Consider the following 24,279-nt stretch of genomic DNA (forward strand, 5'->3'; position numbering starts at 1 on the left):
ACATTCCACATTGCCCACTATAAACACCAGTCTATCAACACATTATGACAAAAAAGAAACCCCTAGTTCCGCCCTAAATTCATCCTTCCTCGAACTCATCCACACAAAACAGTATGACTTAATCATCTACACAGATGCTTATAAATTCGAAGAGCAAGTTGGTTCACCTGTGACTACCACCAACGAAGTTATAGCTACCTACCGTGTTCCACATTATTGTTGCATCTTTACAGCCGAACTATATGCTGTCATAAAAGCACTTAGTTGTCCAACAAACAAAAGCAAAAACCTTGCAATCTGCACAGATTCGATATCCTCTATACTATCCATCAAGGACTTTTACTCCCAAAACCCACTAATTTAAAATATCCACTATTATTAGATAAGAACGTATCGGTTAGCATTATTCGGACTCCATCGCACGTGGGTATTACAGGAAACGAAAACGCCGATCAAGCGGACAAAGAGGCATCCCGTTCTGACCTTCCGATGAAGAGTATACAACTTGGTGTAGATTTACAACATACAGTAAACCAAATGTGCTTGAGAGTCTGGCAAAACCTCTGGAATAGAACAAACTCAAAACTCCATAATAGTCAACCCAGAATACCTGCCTTAAAAATACCAGCACATTGTAGAAGGGACAAAGTTTTCACGAGAAGACTAAGAATTGAACATTGCCGTGTTACACATGGTTACCTGATGAGCCAGGGAAATCCCTTGGTGTCATACCTGCAACACTTGTGTCACCGTCAAACACATACTAGTTGAGTGCCAGCTATACACGAACACCCGAAGACAACATAAACTGGATGAAGACCAAACCGCCACCCATAATGATAATAGTAACTTTAATAATGTGATAATGTTTCTCAAAGGCTCTCGCTACCAACTGTATACAAATATTACTATAGCAACTGATAGACCAAATAGACCAAAGAGACCTCGTGCCTTAGACCAAAGAGATCTTTCTACTAAAGAAATATCGTGTAAAGTCGATCATAAAATGTCGATCGAATAGTTCAGTGCGACTAGCGGCTGACCCACACTTCACTAAGCCGTGAGGTATGTGATACCTCAGGCCCAGCCCAGGCCATCAGAAAAACAAAAAGGCTAATGTGTCAGTATAAAATTCCAAATAGGAATCTGGCGCTTAGACTGGAATATGCGGGCATCTGATCAACCTATGAGGGAGCAGTGGGGCAAGGGATAAGGATACTCCCCCATAGATCCCTACCGAAGGGCGTTGACGCCTAAGAACGGTGTATACATATCGTGTAAAGACATGCAGTGATTATCGTACAATAAGTCTGATGAATCACGTTTTGAAGATCTTCCTACGAGTAATACATAGCAGAACATAACGCTGTTAGATGCCAGAATTAGCAATAGGTACTCAATTAATTCGGGTTTAGGAGTGGCTTGGGTACAAGGAAAGCCTTGTTTAATATCCAAGTACTAATACAGAGATGCAAAGATATATAATTCAAAATTTGCAATCGATTTTGAAATGGCTTTTGACAAGGCCCGACGTAACAAAATGCTAGAAATATTAAAAATAGCTGGATTGGACGACGTATTTGCGAATTACAAATCTATTATACTGACATAAAGTGGAAATAATAAAAGTTCAATAAGAACTGTCGTATGCAATAAATATAAAAAGAGGAGTGAAACAAGTCAGACAACATACTATCGCCTTTACTTTTAAACTTGTATTCAAAGGAAATATTTAAGGTAACAGTCGAAGGATGAGACAACCAAAGGCATAAATAATATAATATAAATATAATAATACAGGGTTTCCACTTATATTTTCCCCCATTTTAACTGCCTATAGCTTCTAAACGACTCAAGATAGAAATACGCGGTATTTATACCTATCTTGAGTCTTTTCATTTAAATTAAAAATGGAACATTTTTGAAAAAAAAAAAACGTTGTCGATATTTTTTATTAAAACACCCAGTATATTGTACATAACATACAGTTGAGTCCGCGAGTCTTTACCCGTGCGTCATCATTTAAAGCATATATGAAATTTACTAAACGCAACGGCAAGTGGATATTATTCCGATCACGGGTTATAGTATAAAATTTGACGTAATCAAATAAATAGAATGTCAAATTTAAGTTTTGCTTTAAAATTTTGGTGCATAATTACAGCTACATTTGAAGTAGCTTAATAAATTATTTTATTATCATTGCTTAATAAACAAATAAACAATTTATAAAAGAATTCAATAACATATTTTCTTTTTGTTATTTTATTCACTTTGGCGGAACCTTAAACACAAGCATTCAACTGTGTCAACAATGAGGTTAGCTTTTTACGTTGTCAAAATTTATCGTAAAATAACATAAACTTATTACAAAATTTCTAACTCCAATATAAAATTATTAGTTTTGAAAACAGCTGTTTGTATATTATAAAAACCTTCAGAATGCAAAAATTCGACAAAATAACAGCAAAAAATTCAACAAACTGACAGCAACAAAAGTAAATAAACCAAAACGTCAATAATTGTACTTAAAATATGTGAAGACATCCCCAATCGTCTTTCTTTGTACCTATCTTTTTTCTCATTCTAAATCGTTCATAAAACTAACATGTGTTTTTACTTAATAACAGGCGGCAGCTGGTTTGTCATTAATTTCATGCGTGGAAGAGGATGATGCTAAATAAAAAGTATATGTTTTATCTCGCCAGGTATTAATGATGCTCGGGTAAAAACTCGCGTACTCAACTGTACATAATTTGTAATATCAATTTGTTTGCATAGTTATGTTAGTTATGTGATATCCACGTTGCACCTCTGATTTTAAAAATTAATTGCTCAGTCATTTGACAACCGATTTTAAAAAAGTTTATATCTCTGGATGGGTGAATTTACGTTCTTTTAACTTTCAAAAAAATATACTGGGTGTTCCACCAAAATGGGTGTTGACCAAAAAGTCAACAAATTTTTTTTTTCAATAATCCGCCATGTTTTTTCGTAATTGAAAGCGACATAAAAAACTCAATCCATTCATACAAAACTTTTACTAAAATAAGACATTTCTGCGAAAACCGCATATTTTTGTCTTGAGCCGCTTAGAAGTTATAGGCAGTTATAATGGGGGAAAATATAAGTGGGCACCTGGTATACAGGGTGTTTCATTATTAATTGTCTATATAGTAACTGGAGAAACCTTAGCACAAAATACGAAGATTTAACCTAAAACACTTAAATAAAGTGTGATTCCATACTGAGTTACAGGCTGTTTTATCTAAAAAATTTAAAACTATTTTTGCTCCTCATTTTAAAACTATTCGACGTATCCTTTTTATATTTATTAGAAAGTATAGGTACTGTACAAACTACTAAATAACGTTAAACAAATGTTTCTGGCTATTACCAGAGGCGTACGACGGGGGAAAGTGAATGGTTGACCCTTTCCAAATTCTACGAAACTGGCGGAATTGCTATTTTAGTTCAATTTTTGGATTCTCCAATACTTTCTATGAAAATAATATTATACTCTTTATTCGTAACGATAAAGTCATTAGTTTTCGAGATCTTTGAAGTTAAAAATGAAACGACACGGTTATTTTGATTTTTTGATTTTTGATTTTGAATTTTAATCATATGAGTAATATCATAAATTAATCAAAATAACTGTGCCGTTTCATATTTAACTTCAGATATCCCGAAACTAATAACTTTATCGTTACCAATGAGGAGTATATTATTTACGTAGAAAGTACTGGAGAATCTAAAAATGGCACTAAAATAGTAATTCCTCCAGTGGCGTAGAATTTGAGAAGGGTCAACCATTCACTATCCCCTGTCGTACGCCTCTGGTAGTAGCTAGAAACGTTTGTTTATCATAATTTAGTAGGGTGCATAGGAGTCGCACTTTTTGCCAAGTATGAAAAGGATACGAAGAACAGTTTTAAAATGCTGAGCAAAAATAATTGTCAAATTTTTTGATAAAACACCCTGTAACTCAGTAAGGAACCACATTTTATTTAAGTGTTTTAGGTTAAATCTTCGTATTTTGTGCTAAGGTTTCTCCAGTTACTATGTGGACAATTATTAATGAAACACCCTGTATAATAATAGTATATTGTGGTTTACTTGACCCCTACCGTACATTTTAGGGCAAGAGTGAACAAAGGCAAAATAGCCATAGTGTCCAAATCCGCATCGGGTAGGCACCATAAGAAGAAGAAAAAGTTGAAGATTTGTTACACATTTAAAAATTCACTTTGTCTTTTTAAGAGGCAACAGTAGCGATCAACAGGTAGGAAGCCGTCCATTAATCACGTGATATTTTTTGGCATTTTTTATCCCTCCCCCCTCTTGGTGATACATTTATGACCCTCTATATCACGTGCATTGTGACATTTCGTGTTTTTTTTCTAGATCCCCCCTATCGCGCCTCCCGTGATTAATGGACGGCCCCTAGCTGGAATTTTGAATATTTTGTCGAGACATTTGGCACACAAATTCGTAATATAGTAAAGAATGGTGATACAGAGCCCAATTTGAGAAATATGTTAGTATGTGGAAATTGATCTATACCTATAAAAATATTGCAAAAAGGAGCCTGTGTCGCCATTAAGAAGAACAAAAAAATACACTTCGTTAGATAAACTTTTTTATCCCATGCCTAGATTTTGTATCACGTTGGATCTACTAAAAATCGATTTTCTATAACCAGAAATTATACGTGACTAACTCGGCAACATTTAGCGCGCCTATGAGTATAGGAATTATTGTTTTTGATAGTATAATCAAAGAATATATACTCTACTAAAAGAAGATTTTGAATGGAACAGATGGTCATATTTATTTGCCCCTTGAAAAAGCCGTAGTAGCCCAATAAATGACCGTTTTGGAGTGTAATTTCCAGGGACAACTCCGAATTGCATGAAAATTTAGATTTAGGTTCTATTTGCCCTCCACTTCAAAGTTGAATATGTGCCGTTGGTTGCTTTTACTTGGGGGGTGACATTTACCCCTTCTCGGTGAGTAAAGAACGAGTGTTTAAATTAAGGCCGGAAGTGGATCAACTGACTTATTTTAATCACCTTTTGTTCTATTTTTTTACATAAGTCAATACTTTTCGAGTTATTCGCGATTTAAAATATTGATTTTTCGACAAAAAAACTGCGTTTTCAGACCGTTTTTCCTAAATAACTCAAAAAGTAAATATTTTATTGAAAAAAAGATTTAGCAAAAGCGTAGCCTATAAAAAAAACGAAAAAAATGGTGTACCAGTAAAGTCTACAAATGGAGTAGAAGCAAAGTTGTAGCTCATGAAAAATACGTTCTTATTCGTCTAATTTCAAATCGAATAATTCAACGCAAAATCACCGAAGAAAGAAACGTTTTTGGGAAAACCTTATTAACATTTTTAAAGTATCGAAAAAAAGGTTATTATTTGTTTTTTACAAAAGTTTACAGCATCAGAAATAAACGACTAACACTGAAAAAAAGTTGGCCCCTTTTTTTGTTAAAAAAAAATTGTGAAAAACTCCATCTATTTAGCACACCCTAAATGAAATTAATCGTTTGGCTTTACGATCTATTTTAACTATATGTGTATTATTGTTTATATGATCCGTAAATTTGATTGGTTTAAAGTGCTTATTTTTGAAAACATTTGGTTTTATAGTAAAAAAAAAAATTTTCTGAAAATTTTTGAAAAATTTCCTTTTTTCAAAATAACTTAAAAAGTATTAGTGATAAGAAAAATTTTAAAGAGTAAAAAAATGTAGGTTTTGCTATTATAAATATGCTGGTTTTATTTTGATTCTCTGTAAGAAAAAAATTGGTTAAGATATGGCTCTTCAAAATTTGCATACACTCGTGATTAGTGACCCATTCAAGCTTTCTCAATTATAACCCTTCAAAAATAAACACTTTAAACTGGTGAGACTGACAGATTATATAAAAAATAGATAGGTAAATAAAGTGTTTGTAAAGCGGTAGCGATTAATTTCATTTAGAGAGTTAACAGGGCGAGATTTTCATGATTTTTTACAAAAAAAAAAAGATGGCCAACTTTATTTTGAGCGTAACTCACTTATTTTTAATGCTAAAACTTTTGTTAACAATTAAAACAAAGCTTTTTATAAACACTTTGTTAAAAAAGTTTAAATGGGTTTGTCCCGAAAAGTGCTTAATTTTTCGGTGATTTCACCTTGAAATATTCGATTTGGAATTAGTCGAATAAGAACGTATTTTTCATGAGCTACAACTTTGTTTTTATTTGATTGATAGCCTGTACTGATACACCATTTTTTGGGTTTTTTTATAAGCTACACTTTTGCTAAGGATATTTTTTTCGATAAAATATTTACTTTTTGAGTTATTTGCGAAAAACCGTCTGAAAGCGTAGTTTTTTGTCGAAAAATCAACATTTTCAATGGCAAATAACTCGAAAAGTATTGACTTACGTAAAAAAACTCTATCGGACAAAAGTTACTTAAAATCAGTCAATTTATCCTTTTCCGGTCTTATCTTGAACGTATGTTTTTTCACTCCCGAGAAGGGGTGACTGTCACCCCCCAAGTAAAAGCAACCAACAGCACAATTTCACCTTTGAAGTGCAGGGTAAGTAGAACCTAAATCCAAATTTTCATGCAATTCGGAGTTTACCCTGAAGATTACACGGTATCGCCGAATTTCCCGTTCATTTACTGGGCTATAGTCATTGTCAGTCCACACGCACCAACTCAGTTGTTACACAAAATCCTATACTGAAACATTACAGGGCAGTACCCTTCTATAAGATCTATATTCTTTGGTATAATGTCACTGTCAGTGTCGAACTGTTGCCTCACTATTGAAAGTTCACAGAACTTTCGAAAAACAAAAATATTGATGACGCGCTACTGTATACTCTTAACTAAAATACAAACTTACCGTTATCTAAAATTTCTCTACAACTTCCTGGATAAGCGTTGTATTTATCTGAATATTCTGGAAGTGGATTAAGATGACAAATTGGTGTTTTACTTCGTCCCACCAAAGATTTACATTTCTTAAAAATACTAAAAAAATTCTGAGAATAATCCTCATTAACGCCACTTTGTTCAACTCCAAGAGACAGTTTTAAGGGAATTTGAACATTATGTTCATCTTTTCTGCCTAAAATTTTTAATTTTGTAATAATTTATTTTTTTTTATTTATCTAACTTTAGTATTTGGTAAATAAAAGATGTCCACCGAATACTTTTAAAAATTAATTTTTAAAATTATAATTGAAGACCCTGGTGCAAGAAGGGGATAAGTACCAAATTCTGCAAAATCGAGATAGGTGCTTATTTAGGTTGAAAAGTAACTGTTCTTGCCTGGCGCAAGTATAGGATATGTACAGGTAATAGATAATGAAATTATAAGAGAAAACAACTTATCCCCTGGTATGGTCTGGTGCAAGAACAGTATAAGAAATGTGTAACTTATCCCGTTCTTGCACCAAATTTTGAATTAATTTTTATATGTGTGTTATTCTGTCCCACTATTGCACCGGTGGCTTGCCGCGATTGGGTGAGGTACCGGTATCTGCACGAGCCACGAACGCGATCTAAGTTACGTACTCACCGAGAAACTGTTGGAGAGTTAACATAGTGCTAGTGCGAGAGGTACGGTTTAGTAAAATATCGAGGATTTTTTTACTATTACTAGATCATAGGATATTATTATAAGTTCAAATAGTGAGGATGAACCATTTCAAAGTTCAGGCAGCGAGTTTCTGCCTTCGAATGATTCTGGTGCATCTGAAAATAATTTATATGAAGAGAAGGAGTCCGCTGATAAAGAGGCTTCAAATAATAAACATGGACGAAAGAAAACAAGAGATCCCAAGAGCTGGAAAAGAAATGTGCAGGAAATAAAAAGAGCAAGAGGTGAAGTTTATAAATCTACGACAACGAGAAAAGTGGTACCAGAAAGGAAACAAGGCGATGATTGCAAATGTAGTAAGAAATGCATAGAAAAACTTTCAGAAACCGAAAAGCAGGAAATAATGTAGGTAATAGGAAGTAGACTTTGTGTTAAAATTTGCGTTGCTTTATTTTATATTCATTTTTATTAATAAGTACTCCACATTTAATAATAAAGTATTTCTTCTGAAAATGGGTTTTAATGTAACTTATCCCCTTTTTGCATCTGCTGTAAACTACAGTACAAAAAAGGCTTAAACTTATCCTATTATTGCACCAAAATTTTTTTTCCTTAATAGCATTGTTGTTTGGCTGTAGAATGGCGGCAAAATCATATATACCTGTTATATTAGTTCGGCCCTACTTCATGAACAACATAAATTTTAAATTAAAAAATAAAACTTTTTTTGCTTCTCCTGTAAAATTTACATACTGTTACTTATCCCGTTCTTGCATTAGGGTCTTCAATTTGGATTTTTTATTTAGTCTGACAGTCATCAGTTTTTTTGAGCTTTAGAGATAATTTAACTTATTTTCAAAAACTACTGACGATAATAATACATGAGAACCTCAAGGTTCCAATGCAGGGTACCAAAAATTTAGCAATCTGCACATATTCATTACCATCCATACATTCGATTAGAAAAATTTATACACCAAATCCAATGGTTAATAAAATCCATGAAAAATGTACAGCACTTGTTAAATAAAATACTTCAGTTTCGATTTTATGGAATCCTTCTTATGTTGGTATTAAAGGAAACAAGAATGTTGACTACGCATCAAAGGAAGCACGTCGCTCTGACCTTACAGATGAAAATATCCACTTGTTTCAAGACATAACAACTAAAATCAAAAAGTTATCTACCTCAATGTGACAAAATCAGTGGAGTAAGTACACTACCCAATTAAAGTCTATCCAACCAAGCATTTTAGGACCTAGACTATTAAAAATGAAAACAGAAACAAAGACCAACATCAGAAGGCTCAGCATTGGGCACACCTGTCTAACCTATGGATACTTGATGGTTCCCGAAAAACCTCCAAACTGCCAACACTGCAACACTCGACTAAGTCTACAGCACTTACTTGCTAGGTCGGGATCCCGCGTATGAAAAAAAAGTTGATTAATAGCAAGCTGAAAATTTGTTAATAGCTTAAGGGTGTCTAGTCGGACAAACTTTGATATATGGGAACACTGGAACAGGGGCAGTTTTAATTGTGGAACAGGTTAAAAATTTGGAACGGTCAGACCACGAAACGAAATAAATGTGCCGTTTTCGTGGCACGAAAACGGCACATTTATTTTGTCCGACAGAACAGACTTAAACTCTCCGAACAGAGATTAAACTCTCATGCAAAAATCAGACTGCTATTTATCACCTGTCAACACTCCTGTCATTTGACATATTCTACATGTTCCACTCATTAAAACTCCCATTTGGTGATAAATAGTGTCTGATTTTTGCATGATAGTTTAATCTCTGTTCGGAGAGTTTAAGTCTGTTCTGTCGGACAAAATAAATGTGCCGTTTTCGTTGTCGGACCGTTCCAAATTTTAACCTGTTCCACAATTAAAACTGCCCCTGTTCCAGTGTTCCCATATATCAAAGTTTATCCGACTAGACACCCTTAAGCTATTAACAAATTTTCAGCTTGCTATTAATCAACTTTTTTTTCATACGCGGGATCCAGACCTATGTGTAGTGCAACCACTACGCAGCAGGACGGACCAAATATGGTATCCACGGAAATTTGTGTAATATTTTAAACTCTAAAAACAAAATGTGTAATGTAGTAGAGTTCCTTAAACAATGTAAAGTATACCACCTACTGTAAATTTAACTTAATTATTTATTGTTATTGTAATAAATTTCCTTGTGTCAATAGCCGCAGCAGCCGAGACACGTTAATTGAAATAAAAAAAAATTGTTCTGGTACCAATGACTATCCAGATACTTTCATACATCATATTATGTTCACTAAGTAAAAATACTACAGTTAGATTTCTTGTGTATAGACAACTATAAAATGTGTATTTATATCTACAAGGGTCACACAGCCTCTGTTACATCCCGCATTTTAATCTCCACCTTTTTCGGTAGGGCCATTCCTCCTCATTTATGGCTCTGTCTCTCTTTATTCCTCTGATTCCTTATTTCCGTTTTAATGCTGGTCTCCCTCTCCTTCTTTTATTCCATGGAACATAGTTTAAGGCCGGTTTTGGCCATCGTTCATCAATAATTCGCATTACATACTCGTTTCACAATATAATTCTAACGAGTCAGTAGGGTCACTCTCGATTTTGACGGTTCCAATTTTGCAATCCACTCCCGAGACAAAATTTTGGATGCGCAACGATAACGACCAATCACGGCAAACGTAGAATGCCCTTAAGTTGATACAGTATCGATCAACAGGTAGCAAAAACGCGTTCCAAGATTGCGGCTGTAATTTTGAATATTTTTTCGAGATATTTGGCACACGTATTCGTAATATAATAAAGAATGGCGGTACAGAGCCCAATTTAAAAAATATATTAATATGTGGAAATTACTCTGTAATTAAATACAATATTAAAAAAACGAGCCTGTACCGCCATTAAGAAGAACTAACAAATACACTTTCTTCAAATAAACTTTTTTATCCGATGCCTAGATTTTGTGTCATTTTGAAACTACTAAAAATTTTTATTTCATTAGTAGTTCCAAAATGACACAAAATCTAGGCATCGGATAAAAAAGTTTATTTGAAGAAAGTGTACTTTTTTGTTCTTATTAATGTCGGTACAGGCTCGTTTTTTTAATATTGTATTTAATTACAGAGTAATTTCCACATATTAATATATTTTTCAAATTGGGCTCTATACCGCCATTCTTTATTATATTACAAATACGTGTGCCAAATATCTCGAAAAAATATTCAAAATTACAGCCGCAATCTTGGAACGCGTTTTCGCTACCTGTTGATCGCTACAGTTTCCTCTTAATTGTCAAAAATTTTTTATTAATTTGGTGACATCGTCACCAAAATGGAATATAGATAAAAAGGATTTTTCTCGTAATGACCCTACTGATTCGTTAGCATTATACTGTACCTGTACCCTAAAAGCTGTTAAAATGTGTTTTTAGTTTTTTATTAAAACAATGTATATTACCTAATGAAATTTCATCACTTTGTGGTTGAAAGAATCGGCTAAAATCATTTTTCCAGGAATCAGCTTTACTCTCGACTTTAACATCTAACAATTTTGTAAGTTTGACATTGACAGGATTATGTTCTTCTGCCTAAAACAAGAACAATACTTTGATAAAGTTTTTAAATATTTTTATTTACGAGTACGTAAGGATAGATTCGCCAAATGTGTTACTGAAGCTAATAAATAAAGACCACGTAAAAGAAGTAGTTAAACTTTGAGTGATTCCCACAGACTGAAGTCCATCTTTGTCGCAATACCTAAAAATGCAATGCTAGAATATGCTCAAAATATCAATTAATTAACCCAATGAGCCACACTCTTAAGATATTTCTAAGAATAATTTACAAAGAATTAGATGTAAATACAGAGATCTTGATGATACCCAATTTGGTTTTAGAAATGGTATGGGAAACAGCGAGGCACTTTTTGTGCTACATATCCTATTACAATAATGCTATGATCCAAGAAAATATTGATTTTCTTGCTTCCTTGACTTCGAAAAGGCATTCGATAAAGTACAATATGTAAAATTAATGCTAAAGCTAAATAGTACAGGAATAGATGAAAAAGATAATCGTGTCATTAAAACTGTTGTACTGCATTTAAACCGCTATCGTAAAAATTGGACATAAGCTTCGAGGAAATCTCCATACAACGAGGCGTCAGACAAGGTTGCATTTCGTCCCCAATATTGTTCAATGTTTACTCGGTTCAGTTATTTAAAAAGGCATTTTAGAGACAGTCATGTTATGGAATAAAAATCAACGGGGGACAGCTTTAGGGGACGGGTACGAACTTTCAGCTTCAATGCTATTTAAATGGGATTCATTTTTTTCGGATCTTCAGAGCTTCAATTAAACGGAACCCAGTTGAAAAAGTTCACAAAATACATATTATTTGGCAACAGCCATAGCGGACCAACTAGATCCAGACATAGAAATAAAATATAGACATAGAAAGACAATAGAAATAACACTAACTAAAACTCCATTTATGAAAGTGAATTCTTTGCAATTATCATATCAATTTAGAACTAAGACAAAGGATGGTTATCTGATATGTTTGGTGTGTACTTTTGTATGGTGTTAGTACGAGATCTGAATAGGAGGTCAAAATGTACTCATCTGCTTGCCGGATGAAACATTTTTGAAGTTATACTTCTTTACGGGCGTAATGACAGTGAAATTTTATATGGGAAAACCTAGCGACCGGGCGCATGCGCATTATAACTTTGTTCTGATTGGATGTTCAAATGACATGACAAAAATTATCCAATATGGCAGCTGTGGCACAGCTGTGGGACTGTGCATGGTTTGGTTATAATGTATGCTTGTTGCGTTTTAAAATTTGTAGGAAGAGAAACAACAAACAAAAAGTTAGTTAATGGTAATACTGCCTTTTTAAATAGTTTTCATATTATATTTTTGGACTTATTTACATAGAAGAGATGATTGTTGCATGCCAATGTGAAAGCTCATCAAACTGTGCCTAGTATGAGTGCCGCAGATCTCGCTTATTCAAAGCTAAAGAATCTTTCACTGGTAAGTGTTTTATAAATAGTTGATCAAATTTTGTTATGATATTTGAACATAGCCACTTTGCACGACGCAAGTGATTGCGAAATTTATTAGTCGTTATACGGGCTCCGATACCTACCTTGAACCTATCAAAATACATAAGTAGTATGTAATACTTTTATTTACATAATTTGATTACCATCAAAATTTCTATCAATATTCACCTAATATATTGTCTTCTTACTCTATGTTTTGTTGTATTTTTTCAATTCTAAATCATTTCAATTCAAAATCAAAATAATTTGATTTACATAAGTTAAAAATGTCAAAAGGTTAATCTGTTTAGTTAGACGATCTTCGCACATAATGACAAGCTGTCTCTGTGGCGAAGTTTTAATGCGGGTGAATCCCAATACAACGCAAATACCAGCCGCGTGGTAAGTTGGTTCGAATCCCAATAGAAACTTTTATTTTTTTATTTTTTTTTATACATTTTATGATTGTAAGTATATTTATTATATAATTTTATTTTCAGAAAATACGTATTTAGTTAAAAAATTTTCCGACAATTAATGTTCAGAAATCATTTGTGGCATTTTTAATGTGTTTTTTGGCACTGTTTTAATAAAAATGTTTGAGAAGTAGTAAGTATAAATTAATTTAATATTTAAATAAAATATAAATAAAAAATATATTAATTTCGTTTATAATCATATAATCATATAATAGAAGTATAACTTCTTACGTGCGTACAAAGTACACACACATTCTTTTTTTATTAAATTTCATACATAGACAAATATTTCTAGCATGGGTTGCCTATCAAAATCGTGTCATAGCTATCCATAATGGAGGGCGGGTCCGAAGGGGTTGAAATCAATATTCCAAACACATTTTTTTTAAAGTATGGTAGAATTATTTTATTTTTAAATTAAATAGGCATATTCAGTACAATTCATAGATTACTCAAGAAAAAATTTAAGGAAAAATACTAAAAATAAGCCAACACGGTGGCAAATTTTTAAAAGATACCTCAAAATATAATGAATTTTGCGGTGAACATCAGAACTACTCATTGAATCATGGTAATCAAAAAATTCAAAAAGATTTTATTAGCTTATGAGTTTCTCGAGGTAACGCTGTCAAGTTTTTTTAGTTTTATCTAATTTTGACTTTTTGATGTCACTTAGAAATCTAAACAAAGAGTTTTTTTACGGGCACGTTGAATATGCGTGCCCAGTTTGGGGCAGATCTACCCACGCTAAACAAGTCAATACTGCGCTAAATGAAGCATGCAGTATAGTAACGGGGTGCATAAAACCAACACCACTCTTAAGTTTATATAAAGCAGCGGGTTTTGCAGAATCTTCAACACGCAGAGGCGTTGCAGAGCACATAGAGAAAATCAAACAGATTGCGGACGAGCGGCATTTCCTATACAAAGCTCGAACACCACGAAAGCGTCTAAAATCCAGGTAAAGCTCCCTTGGAACAGTGCAGGATGAACCGCCTGAGTATTTTCCTCTTCCTTAGGTTCAATGGACCGGCCAGTTTTTAGACTTTAAAATTTGGAAAACTATGAATAGGAAAAGAACGGCGGTCGCTCCAGTGAAATCAAACATGGTAATATGGGGGAAAATAGACCAAGATGATGTGAACTGTGACTGCGGATAAACGCAGAATATGGAACATTTTTTTACATGCAGAAACTGTCCTTATCGCTGTACCCTCGAAGATTTGTGGCTCGCAAACAAAGATGGAACCGACGTAGGCCGATACTGGTCCGAAATTTTATAAATGATATGTCCGGACCCGATAAAGTAAAGTAAGTAAGGTTGAAAACGTAAAATGCGAATACTTGTTTTATTAAGTTTTTTTTTCGCAATTATTGGTATTTTGCAAAAAGGGTGACACTTTTTAAAACTTTTAACTAATCCTATATTGTAGGAAGTTTAATTACAAAACTTTTATGTTGGTGCAACAAAAACGGAGAAAACAATCGAATTTTTCCTTCATTTTTTGACGTTTTGATTATTTAAACAATTTTCCGGACCTTTCTGAGTGGGAGGATAACTCAATTATTGTTGTATGAATTATTTCCACTCAATATCTACAAAAAAATATGAGTCACCTCTCAACGTCCATCTCAAAACAAATTCGCCCTGGACTATAATCGGTCCCAGAAGAAGGGGTAGTCCCAGAATGAGACTATGGACTAATAAAGTGGACGAAGACATTAAGCACATGAAGGTGAGCGGCTGGAAAATTAAAGCACAAAACAGAAGTTCGTATATATAAACAATATAATATAAATAAAAAAAAGCAAATACTTATATACTTTTGAAAAAATAGAGCACAATATACCTACCGTAGTAAGGTAAAACAATTTACAAAGCAACTCTATAAAAACAAAAGTGGTAACGACAATGAAAGCCCCAAGACTAAAACTGTAAAAAATAGAAAATGAAGGAGTTGCGAATCTCAAATCTGTCGTCTTAGCCCGATCAAAGAACAATCTGACCCCAACAAAATATAAAGGAAGGATGAAAATTTGGGAATAGGTAGTTGAAATTGTGGATTATTATATAAGAAAAAGTTTACAATTCTACATCCCCTCCATTTTACAAAAATGGAGGGAATACCCCCTCTCGAAGGTGAAAAATATTTATTCAAAATACCGGAATTGGATAAAGTGACTAATTCCAAACAACTTTTGTTCTATAGAGTTTTTTCGCTGAGTCAATTCTTTTCGAGTTATTTACGAGTGAATATGTTCATTTTTAACAAGAAAAACATGTTTTTGGACGGTTTTTCGCAGATAACTCCAAAAATAAGTATTTTAACGAAAAAAAAAATTCTTAATCAAAGTGTAACTTATAAAAAACTGAAAAAAATGGTCTATGCATGAGGTCTGTAGACCCAGCAGAAGCAGAGTTGTAACTAATGAAAAGTAGGTTCTTCTTCGTCAAATTCCAAATCGAATATTTCAATGTGAAATAACCCAAAAACGGAGCACTTTTCGGGGAAAATTCATTTCAACTTTTTAAAAAGGTTTCATTTCAAGTGTTTAAAAAAAGGTTTATTTTTGTTAAAAAAAACTTCTAACATTAAAAGTAAGTGAGTTACGCTCAAAATATTGTTAATCCGTTTTATTTTTTGTTTAAAAAAAATGCAAAAATCACCCCCTAATTAGAATCACATATAAATTTTATCATTACTACTTGACAAGTTACTTTGCTTATGTATTATTTACATGATCTGTAAGTTTTATCGGTTTAAAGTGCTAAGTTTTGAAAAAGCTGTAGTTAAACTAGCTTGAACGAGTAACTAATCACGAGTTTAGGCAAATTTTGAACAGCCATAGCATAACCAATTTTTGTGTAAAAAGAAAACAAAAAATAAAAAATATTCAGAAAAGCAAAACGAACATTTTATTACTCTTTTGAGATTTTTGGTATTACTAATGATTTTTAAGTTAATTCCATAAAAATTCCATTTTTTTCAGAATAAAAAAAATGTTTTATATTAAACCCAATTTTTTTCAAAAATGAGCACTTTGAACCAATGCAACTTATAGATAATATAAATAATACATAAGTAAAGTAACGTGAGAAGGCGGTAACGATTCATTTTATTTAAGAAGCTAATTATTGGGTAATTTTCGCGATTTTTTTAGCAAAAAATAAAAAAGAACAGCAATATTTTGAGCGTAAATCACTTACTTTTAATGTTAGAAGTTATTCTAAAAAACAAACAAACACTTTAAAAAAGTTGTAATGAATTTTTCCTGAAAAGAGCTCCGTTTTTCGGTTATTTCAAATTGAAAGATTCGATGTGGAATTTTGATGAAGAAGAACCAATTTTTTATTAGCTACAACTCTGCGTCTACTGGCTCTACAGAAATCATGCATACATAATTTTTTTTCAGTTTTTCATAACCTATACTTTTGCTAAGATTATTTCTGTCGCTAAAATACTTACTTTTTGAGTTATCTGCGAAAAACCGTCAAAACATCTTTTTTTGTTAAAAATTAACTTATTCACTAGCAAATAGCTCAAAACGTATTAACTTAGTGAAAAAACTCTATAGAACAAAAGTTACTTAGAATTAGTTATTTTATACAATTTCGGACTTATTTTGAGCGTATATTTTTTCACCACCGAGAAAATATTTTTCACCCCGTCTTTCACAATTTTTGTAAAATGGAGGGGATGTAGAATTGTAAACTTGTTCTTATATAATAATAGACAATTTCAACTACCTATTCCCAAATTTTCATGCTTCCTTTATGTTTTTGGAGGTGTTTGTAATAGCTATTTGTATAACAAGGGAGGAAAGTGCTACTTTTTCTCCCGAGAATGAAGTTTACTGCCCGACGCGTAGCGGAGGGCAGTAATCATTCAAGGGAGAAAAAGGCACTTTACTCCCATGTTATACATAAAATATGGTTTTTCCAGCTTCCTCAAATAACAAGTCATTTTTTCATTTTTACTTAATTTATTTATGTAACTAACCAACAAAATTTATTAGTACTAAAACTAATAAGTAGGTACAATATAACTGTCAACTGTCAAATATAAGTCAAATTATTAATGTAAACATTGTTAAATCAATATGACAATTTACTGTTTTTTACCATTCTGCAAAATACAGGGTGTTTTATAAATAAACGTTAAAATGTATAGATACTTACGTAATAGAAAATAGATATTGTACAGGGCGTCAATAAGTTATATTTTATGAATGAAATAGCATGACGTCACTTTTACTTTTCCTCCCTAGGGAGGAAAAATATTTTCCTCCCTAGGGAGGAAAAGTACAACTTTACTCCCTACAATCAGGTCCGGAAAAGTGTACTTTCGGTTGAGGTAGGTGGAAAAATTATTTGTTCCCTGATCGGGCTATCTTGTTTATTTAAAAGAAACCAGACGTCATCTCCGAATAAAATAAATAGACAACAGATAAAAAGGAGCGGAGACAAAATATTAATGATTCAAAGCATCTTTCTTAAAACCAAATATAAAAAGTCAGAAAACTACCATAGATATTGCTCTACGTAGTAAATACTACTATACAAATATTTTTTAGTTAATTTTATGGAAATATATTTTTATTAATAATTAAAAAAGGAAATAACTTACGCTGCCTAAAATTTGGTATTCGGCAAGTACTACACTCACTAATGCGAACAGACTTAAAAAAATCATTGTGATTAACTAAAACGAAATCATATTGATGGACTATTTATAATGTTATTCATACAGGATGGTGATATCAAAATATAACACTGTATCTGTTTGATAGCACCCACATCCAACAAAAAATCCTGGGTTTTTTCTTATCTCGTGACAAACACATTGTGATTTACTGTTTGGCTACTAAAAATTGATTATTTTTTAAATTATATTGTAATCGGTATTAAATGAGTTATCTTTAGTGAAAATTTATTTTAATATAAAAATAGATTGTGCGAAATCTGTCTCTTAATTTCTACTTTTTGAAAGTATATTCTAAATATTAGACGCTGAGTTTTATGAAGATTTATCTGTCACTTCACACTAAACATAATGTTTGTCCCAATATGCTCTACTGATTTTTATTTTCCTTTTTTTTTGTGCGATTTTTGTTTTTAACGGTTGCCTATTCTCATATTAACAAGGTACTGGAATTATTCTCGGTAGTTTTTTAAATGCGCCTATCTTCTAGTAGATCACATTAACCCATTTTGTTATATTCACAGCAGCTCGAAATAGACCAGTTGGCGTTAGACCAGTCCATTTCCTAAGATTGGACAGCCGCGATATCTTCCTGCACCCAGTGTCTCTCTTGCCCTTAATCTTGCCTTGTAGAATGAACTTAGGGGTCAGTATTTAATATGCCGACAAGTTGAATTTGAGGGTAATACGATATTTTTATCGATCACGGTTTTAAATAACATGAATAATTTTTCACCTTATTTTTCTAATAATGAATTTTTGTAAAGGCATAACTTTGATTATTAATTTCGTATCGCCGCTTATTTAGTCTACAAAAAGTTATCAGAATTCAATGACAAAGACAACGCAGTTTTCACTCGGGGTGTTGACTATGTTAATAATTTTATTTATCATAATAAATTGTACTTAGACACCATCCGTATTTATTTCAGATAAGTCCATCTCGCAAACAAAAGAAAGTAAAAATAAACATCTGGCGGTGAGTCACACGTCTCACGGCCCAAGAAAACTGTACGCCGATGACAAACGTTCCCAAGCGAGACCTGCGAACGAATGCACTGATATGCATTCGTTCGCAGCAGTGGATGCGCAAAACTGTCTACGCAATAGCCGGTGCAGGTTGTGTCTCGCTTAACTTCAATTTGCGCCGGACCTAATGTGGCCGAAGTAAGCCAATTTTCTGTTCTTTACGGTGCTATTAATTTCTTTGTGTTTTGCTTCTGGAGAATAGATCTGTTAGTTGTGTGCTATATATACGAGACTTTTAATATACAATATCTGATATCTAATACGAGACTCTTAACAACCAGTGTTGCAAATCGCATTTCTCTAGATTATCCGATGATCGCTCGAAAAATATCCGATTTCTCATGAAAAGGTACGCTAGGTTAAACATTTTTCTGTTATTAAAATCAATGTTATTCTTTTAGTCCCTTTAACAACCATCAAATAACAAAATCCGTTGTTCGTACGCCAATCAGTTGATTGTAATCAATTATCATTATGATAATTAGATAATTGATTGATTAATTAATTATTAATTATCAATTAACGTAACAATTATTAACATAATTGATTAATTAATCAATTAATCTCATAATTGTAATCAATTATGTTTTCAGCAACCCAATCAAAGTTGACATTGACAGTGATTAAATATTTGATAATGATGAGTTAATTCCATTTCTGATTAGCGTTCGAACAACCGGCCCTTTAATCTACTGGATTCTCTATTTCACAGTTTAAAAATTTTCGTTTATAGATGATAATCTCGTATCCTAGCTGATTATTACCTAATTCATGTATGTAAATACAATTTACTTATCCAGATTTAGCCATACGGCTCACACTCCCTCTAAGGGGAAAATTGACTCATCCCAGATACCTACGGTATCAAAAGGATTGAGCTCTGGTGGGACTCTTTCCGTGTTATTGAGCACTAGGTGACTTGGAATGCAGGTGTATCTCCCAAAAATTTTCGTACACTTCTGGCCGTCGGGAGTAGTACAGCTTTCTGCATGGTCTTATAAAGATGTTCATTCAGACCCAGCTTTTTGATGCTTTCGAGGAGGGTTTTCGGAATGGCTCCAGTAGTAGACATGATAATCGGTATCGTCTGGGTACTTTGCATTCTCCATTGCCTTCGTATTTGAATTTCCAGATCTCTGTACTTGGCGATTTTTTCAGTAAATTTACTACGTAGATTATTGTTGTTAGGTATCGCCACATCAATTAGTGTTGTTCGTTTTGTTAATTTATTAACTAGTACAAGATCTGGTCTATTATGTGCCACTGTTTGGTCTGTGAGCACAGTGCGGTCCCAGTATAGCTTGTAGTTGCCATCCTCAAGCATACTCTCAGGGACGTATTGATAATACGGGAGATGGTCCGTTTGGAGAAGTCCCAGCTTGAAAGCTATCTCCTGATGAAGGATTTTTCCCACTGCGTCATGCCGTTCCTTGTATTCAGTTGCAGCAAATGCCTGGCAGCCCCCTGTAATATGTTGGATGGTTTCTTGGGCTTGACATCCATATCGGCATCTGTCGTTTTGAACCTGAGGGTCTTTGACGATATATTTCAGGTAATTTCTGGTTGGTATAACCTGATCCTGGATGGCCAGTAATGAACCCTCCGTTTCAGGGAACATCTTTCCTGATGTCAACCAGTAGTTCGACGCTGTATTGTCGACATAGTCTTAGCTGACCTCATTAGGATGTCGCCCGTGCAGAGGTTTACCGATCCAGGTACGCATTTTTTCGTCTTTAGTGAGGTGGTTTATGCGCATTTCTGGTTCCCTCAGTTTGATCGGTGTTGTGTCATCTACTGCGCAAATAGCGCGATGTAAAGTAGATACTCAGCTTGCAACTGAAAATAATTTCTTAAATTAGCAATTTGTTTATCTAATTGCTCACCTATATCCATAAGTCCTCTTCCTCCTAGATTCCGTGGTAATGTTGTTCTTTCTACTGCACTTTTAGGATGGTGTTTTTGTGCCTTTGTGAGGTGTGTTCTTACTTTTCGCTGAAGATTCTCTATATCCGTTTTTGTCCACTTAACAATGCCAAACGAATAGCTAAGCGCGGAACATGCGTAGGTGTTTAGTGCCTTAAACAAATTTCTACTGTTAAGTTGTGAGCGAAGCAGCTGTTTTACCCTTCGTATAAACTCTGTAGTTATCTCTGTTTTCATTTGTTTATGGTCAATTTTCCGCGCTTGCTTTACTCCAAAATATTTATACATATCGTTTTCACCCATGGCCTCGATGTTCTGGCCATTTTGCATATCGAATCCTCCGGGCTGTACTTTTCCTCTGACTATATTTACAATACGGCACTTGTCTAGTGCCGTGCATACTAAAGTGCATACTAATATCATTAGAAAAAGTTTCTACAGTTTTTAGCATCTCATCGAGTTGGTTTCGAGTGGAAGCCATTAATTTCAAATCATCCATGTACAATAAATGATTAAGCTTCGCCACCACATTGTTGTTATTTTTGATGCTAAAACCTGCGTCTGTGGAGTTCAATAGCTGAGATAGTGGGTTCATAGCTAGACAGAACCACAGAGGACTCAACGAATCTCCTTGAAACAGGCCCCGGCTGATTGCGATATTTTCAGTTTCGATGTTAATTTCACCAGGTATTTGAAGGTGAATTCTAGTTTTCCACTCTGTCATTATATGCTCTAAAAAGGTCACTATATTATCATGGACTTTAAATATTCTCAATATATCTATAAGCCATTCATGCGGCACTGAATCAAAGGCCTTCTTGTAATCAATGAAGGCAGTAAAAAGATTCCTCTTTTTGGAATATGCCTGGTTAGAAATGACTGAGTCGATGATGAGTTGTTCTTTGCATCCCATGGAACCCTTAGCGCATCCTTTCTGTTGAGGTTCTATGATATTGTTCAGAGCACAGTGTTGGTAGATACGCCGGGCTACACAGGATGTGACCAATTTATACAAAGTTGGAAGACAAGTAATTGGGCGATATTTGGCTGGATCTTGGGTGTTATTTTGATCCTTCGGTATTAAATAAGTGGTACCCTGAGTTAGGAATGCTGGTATATCTTGCGGATTAGAAATAACATGATTAATTAATGTTGATAAGCATTCATGAACACTCCAAAACTTCTTGAGCCAAAAGTTTTGAACTCCATCTGGTCCAGGAGATTTCCAGTTATGAAGCTCTTTGATGATATTTGAGACCTCTTCAGTAGTGAAGGGTTCGTAAAGGGTAGTCATGTAGTGTTGGCAGTTCTGTGTCGTATCTTCTATCCATCCAGCATTGTTGTTAAGAGCAGCTGGTGTGGAAAGTTGATTTCCCCAAAACTCATGAATTTCTTCTTGGCTTGGGTAAGTCTTATCGACACGTTCTACAGTGGAATTGAGTTTTCGATAGAACGCCTTCTCAGAACTCTCAAAAAGAGCATTGTCGCTTTTGCGTTTGTTACTAACTTTGTACCTCCTTAGTCGCCCTGAATAAACGGATAGTTTTTGTTTTAATGTATCCAGACACTGATGGGCTGTGTTGTTTTCTGGATCATATCTTGAGTGTCTTGCGGTACTCAGCATTATTTCTTCAGCTCTCCTGATAAATTTTCTACTTGTTACACCTCGTATGTGTTCTGTGATTATACCAATATCCTTACGTAGTAATTCAATCTTTCCGAGCAGTCTTTTTTCCCAAGGTGCAATTCTGTTACCAGTTCTTTCGTTATTAGTACCCCGTCGTGTTCTGATCTTAACGCCCATTACATTAGCAATTGCTGTTGCTGCACAGTAGATTAGCATGTGCAAATATTCTAATGTGTGGGCTTCTGCGACATAATTGGGTAGGACTTCATTGTTCACAATTTGTAACAGCGCACCTAGTTTCTTACAAGAGTTTATTCGTGGTAGCGGTGGTCTGCTAAGTGGGTTTGTTCCATTAAACTCCTGTACCGCACGTGCCATTTCGCTTACTAGGTTATCACGTAACTCGTTGTTTTCCTGCTCTGTATTGTCAGGTTGAGTTTCTTGTATGGCAAGCTCAGGAATCTGCTCATGAACTTCAACAGGGACTTGATCTTCAATTACAACATCGTTCTGAATCTCCCGTTCGACTTCGCTTCTGATGGTATTGCGTCTAGCCTCTGGGATAAGGTTGTTTCTTATAATTACCCGGTATTGGTCTGATACTCGTTGCTCCGATACTTGAATATCTGGGTATGTCCTGCAAAATTCGGCATACAACTGTTGTCGGTAGCCGATTGTTTCTTGACCGAGGTTTGTCACCTTGTAGTAGAAGCGCAAAATGTTTTCATTAATGGACACAGTCCATTTCATGCGCTGCCTCGGTCGTCCCGCTTGAGTGAGCGCCGGCTGATGATCCAGCGCAGCACCTTTGGCGGGTGGAGCTCTTGTTGTTGTTTGGCTCGCTTGTGGTTGTGGTTGTGGTTGGGCTGTAGCTGATTGTATGACAGGGGCCCGCCTCCTCAACACCCTGCCACCGACGTCCCGCATGCTGTCACGTCCAGCGCCGGCTCCAGACGTGCCCTGGCGATCCCCAGGCAGCGATCCTAAACATAAATTATTAATCTCCATTCTCATGGGTGTGCATTTTATACCTACTGCCAGGTGTCAGTTTTTGTTCCACGGCAAGTATTCCTGCTACTCTCTGGGTATTGGCGCTACGAATACCCAGAAAGCATCCCCCATTCGCAGGGGGCCGCGCCTGATAGAAAAACTGACAAAAAACTCCCACAGGATTTACTTATTATTATTATAGTATTCGTATTTTGTATTATCGTAAGTGTTAAATTCAAATAAATAAATAAATCTAAATATTTCATTATTTGGATCGTTATATTAATTTATTATAATTATTTAAGTAAAAAAACACTTTTAAATATTATTTTATTAAAACGTAATAACTACCTAAAACTAGGTACTTACTGGAAAAATAAATAATAAATAAATCAATACAAAATAAAGTACAGCTACATTAATTGCATAGGCGCAAAATTTCTGGGCAATGCTTTTAAAATGCATTACTTTTTTGAGTCCTGAGAAAGCTAATAAGTATTATTTAAAAATTTAAACGCAGAATGAAAGAATACATTTTTACCGAGGGCCGAAAGTCCCTGAAGACTTCTATAATTTTTATTCTAATATGTTACAGGGGTAAAAGGAAAAGAGAATTGAGTGTGATTTTTAATTTCAAATAACTCATTCAAAAGAAACATTTTGTTTTTTCTAAGGGACTTTCAGCCCTCGGTAATAATGTAATCTTTCATTCAGCGTTCAAATTTTAAAAAAATATTTATTAGTTTTCTCAGGATTCGAAAAAAATGAATACGTTTAAAGATTATTGGTCCGAAATTTTGCGCCTACGCTCTTTTAACAACTAAAGATTTATAAAAACTAAAA

General features: G+C 34.1%; 1 protein-coding gene across 1 annotated transcript in view; it reads right to left on the bottom strand.

The window, feature by feature from the left end:
• LOC126888803 (microfibril-associated glycoprotein 4-like) overlaps positions 1–17,915 on the bottom strand; it is a 57,927-nt gene extending 40,012 nt beyond the window's left edge. Inside the window, exons 1-3 of the mRNA XM_050657184.1 lie at positions 17,793–17,915; positions 11,092–11,221; positions 6,916–7,140 (exon numbers count right to left, since the gene is read on the bottom strand). Coding sequence (XP_050513141.1) covers positions 6,916–7,140; positions 11,092–11,221; positions 17,793–17,858 — 421 coding nt within the window. The 5' untranslated portion in view covers positions 17,859–17,915. The remainder of the gene's footprint in view (positions 1–6,915; positions 7,141–11,091; positions 11,222–17,792) is intronic.
• Between the last annotated feature and the right edge of the window lie 6,364 nt (positions 17,916–24,279).

The sequence above is a fragment of the Diabrotica virgifera genome, chromosome 7 (genome assembly GCF_917563875.1).
Source record: "Diabrotica virgifera virgifera chromosome 7, PGI_DIABVI_V3a".
NCBI lineage: Eukaryota > Metazoa > Arthropoda > Insecta > Coleoptera > Chrysomelidae > Diabrotica > Diabrotica virgifera.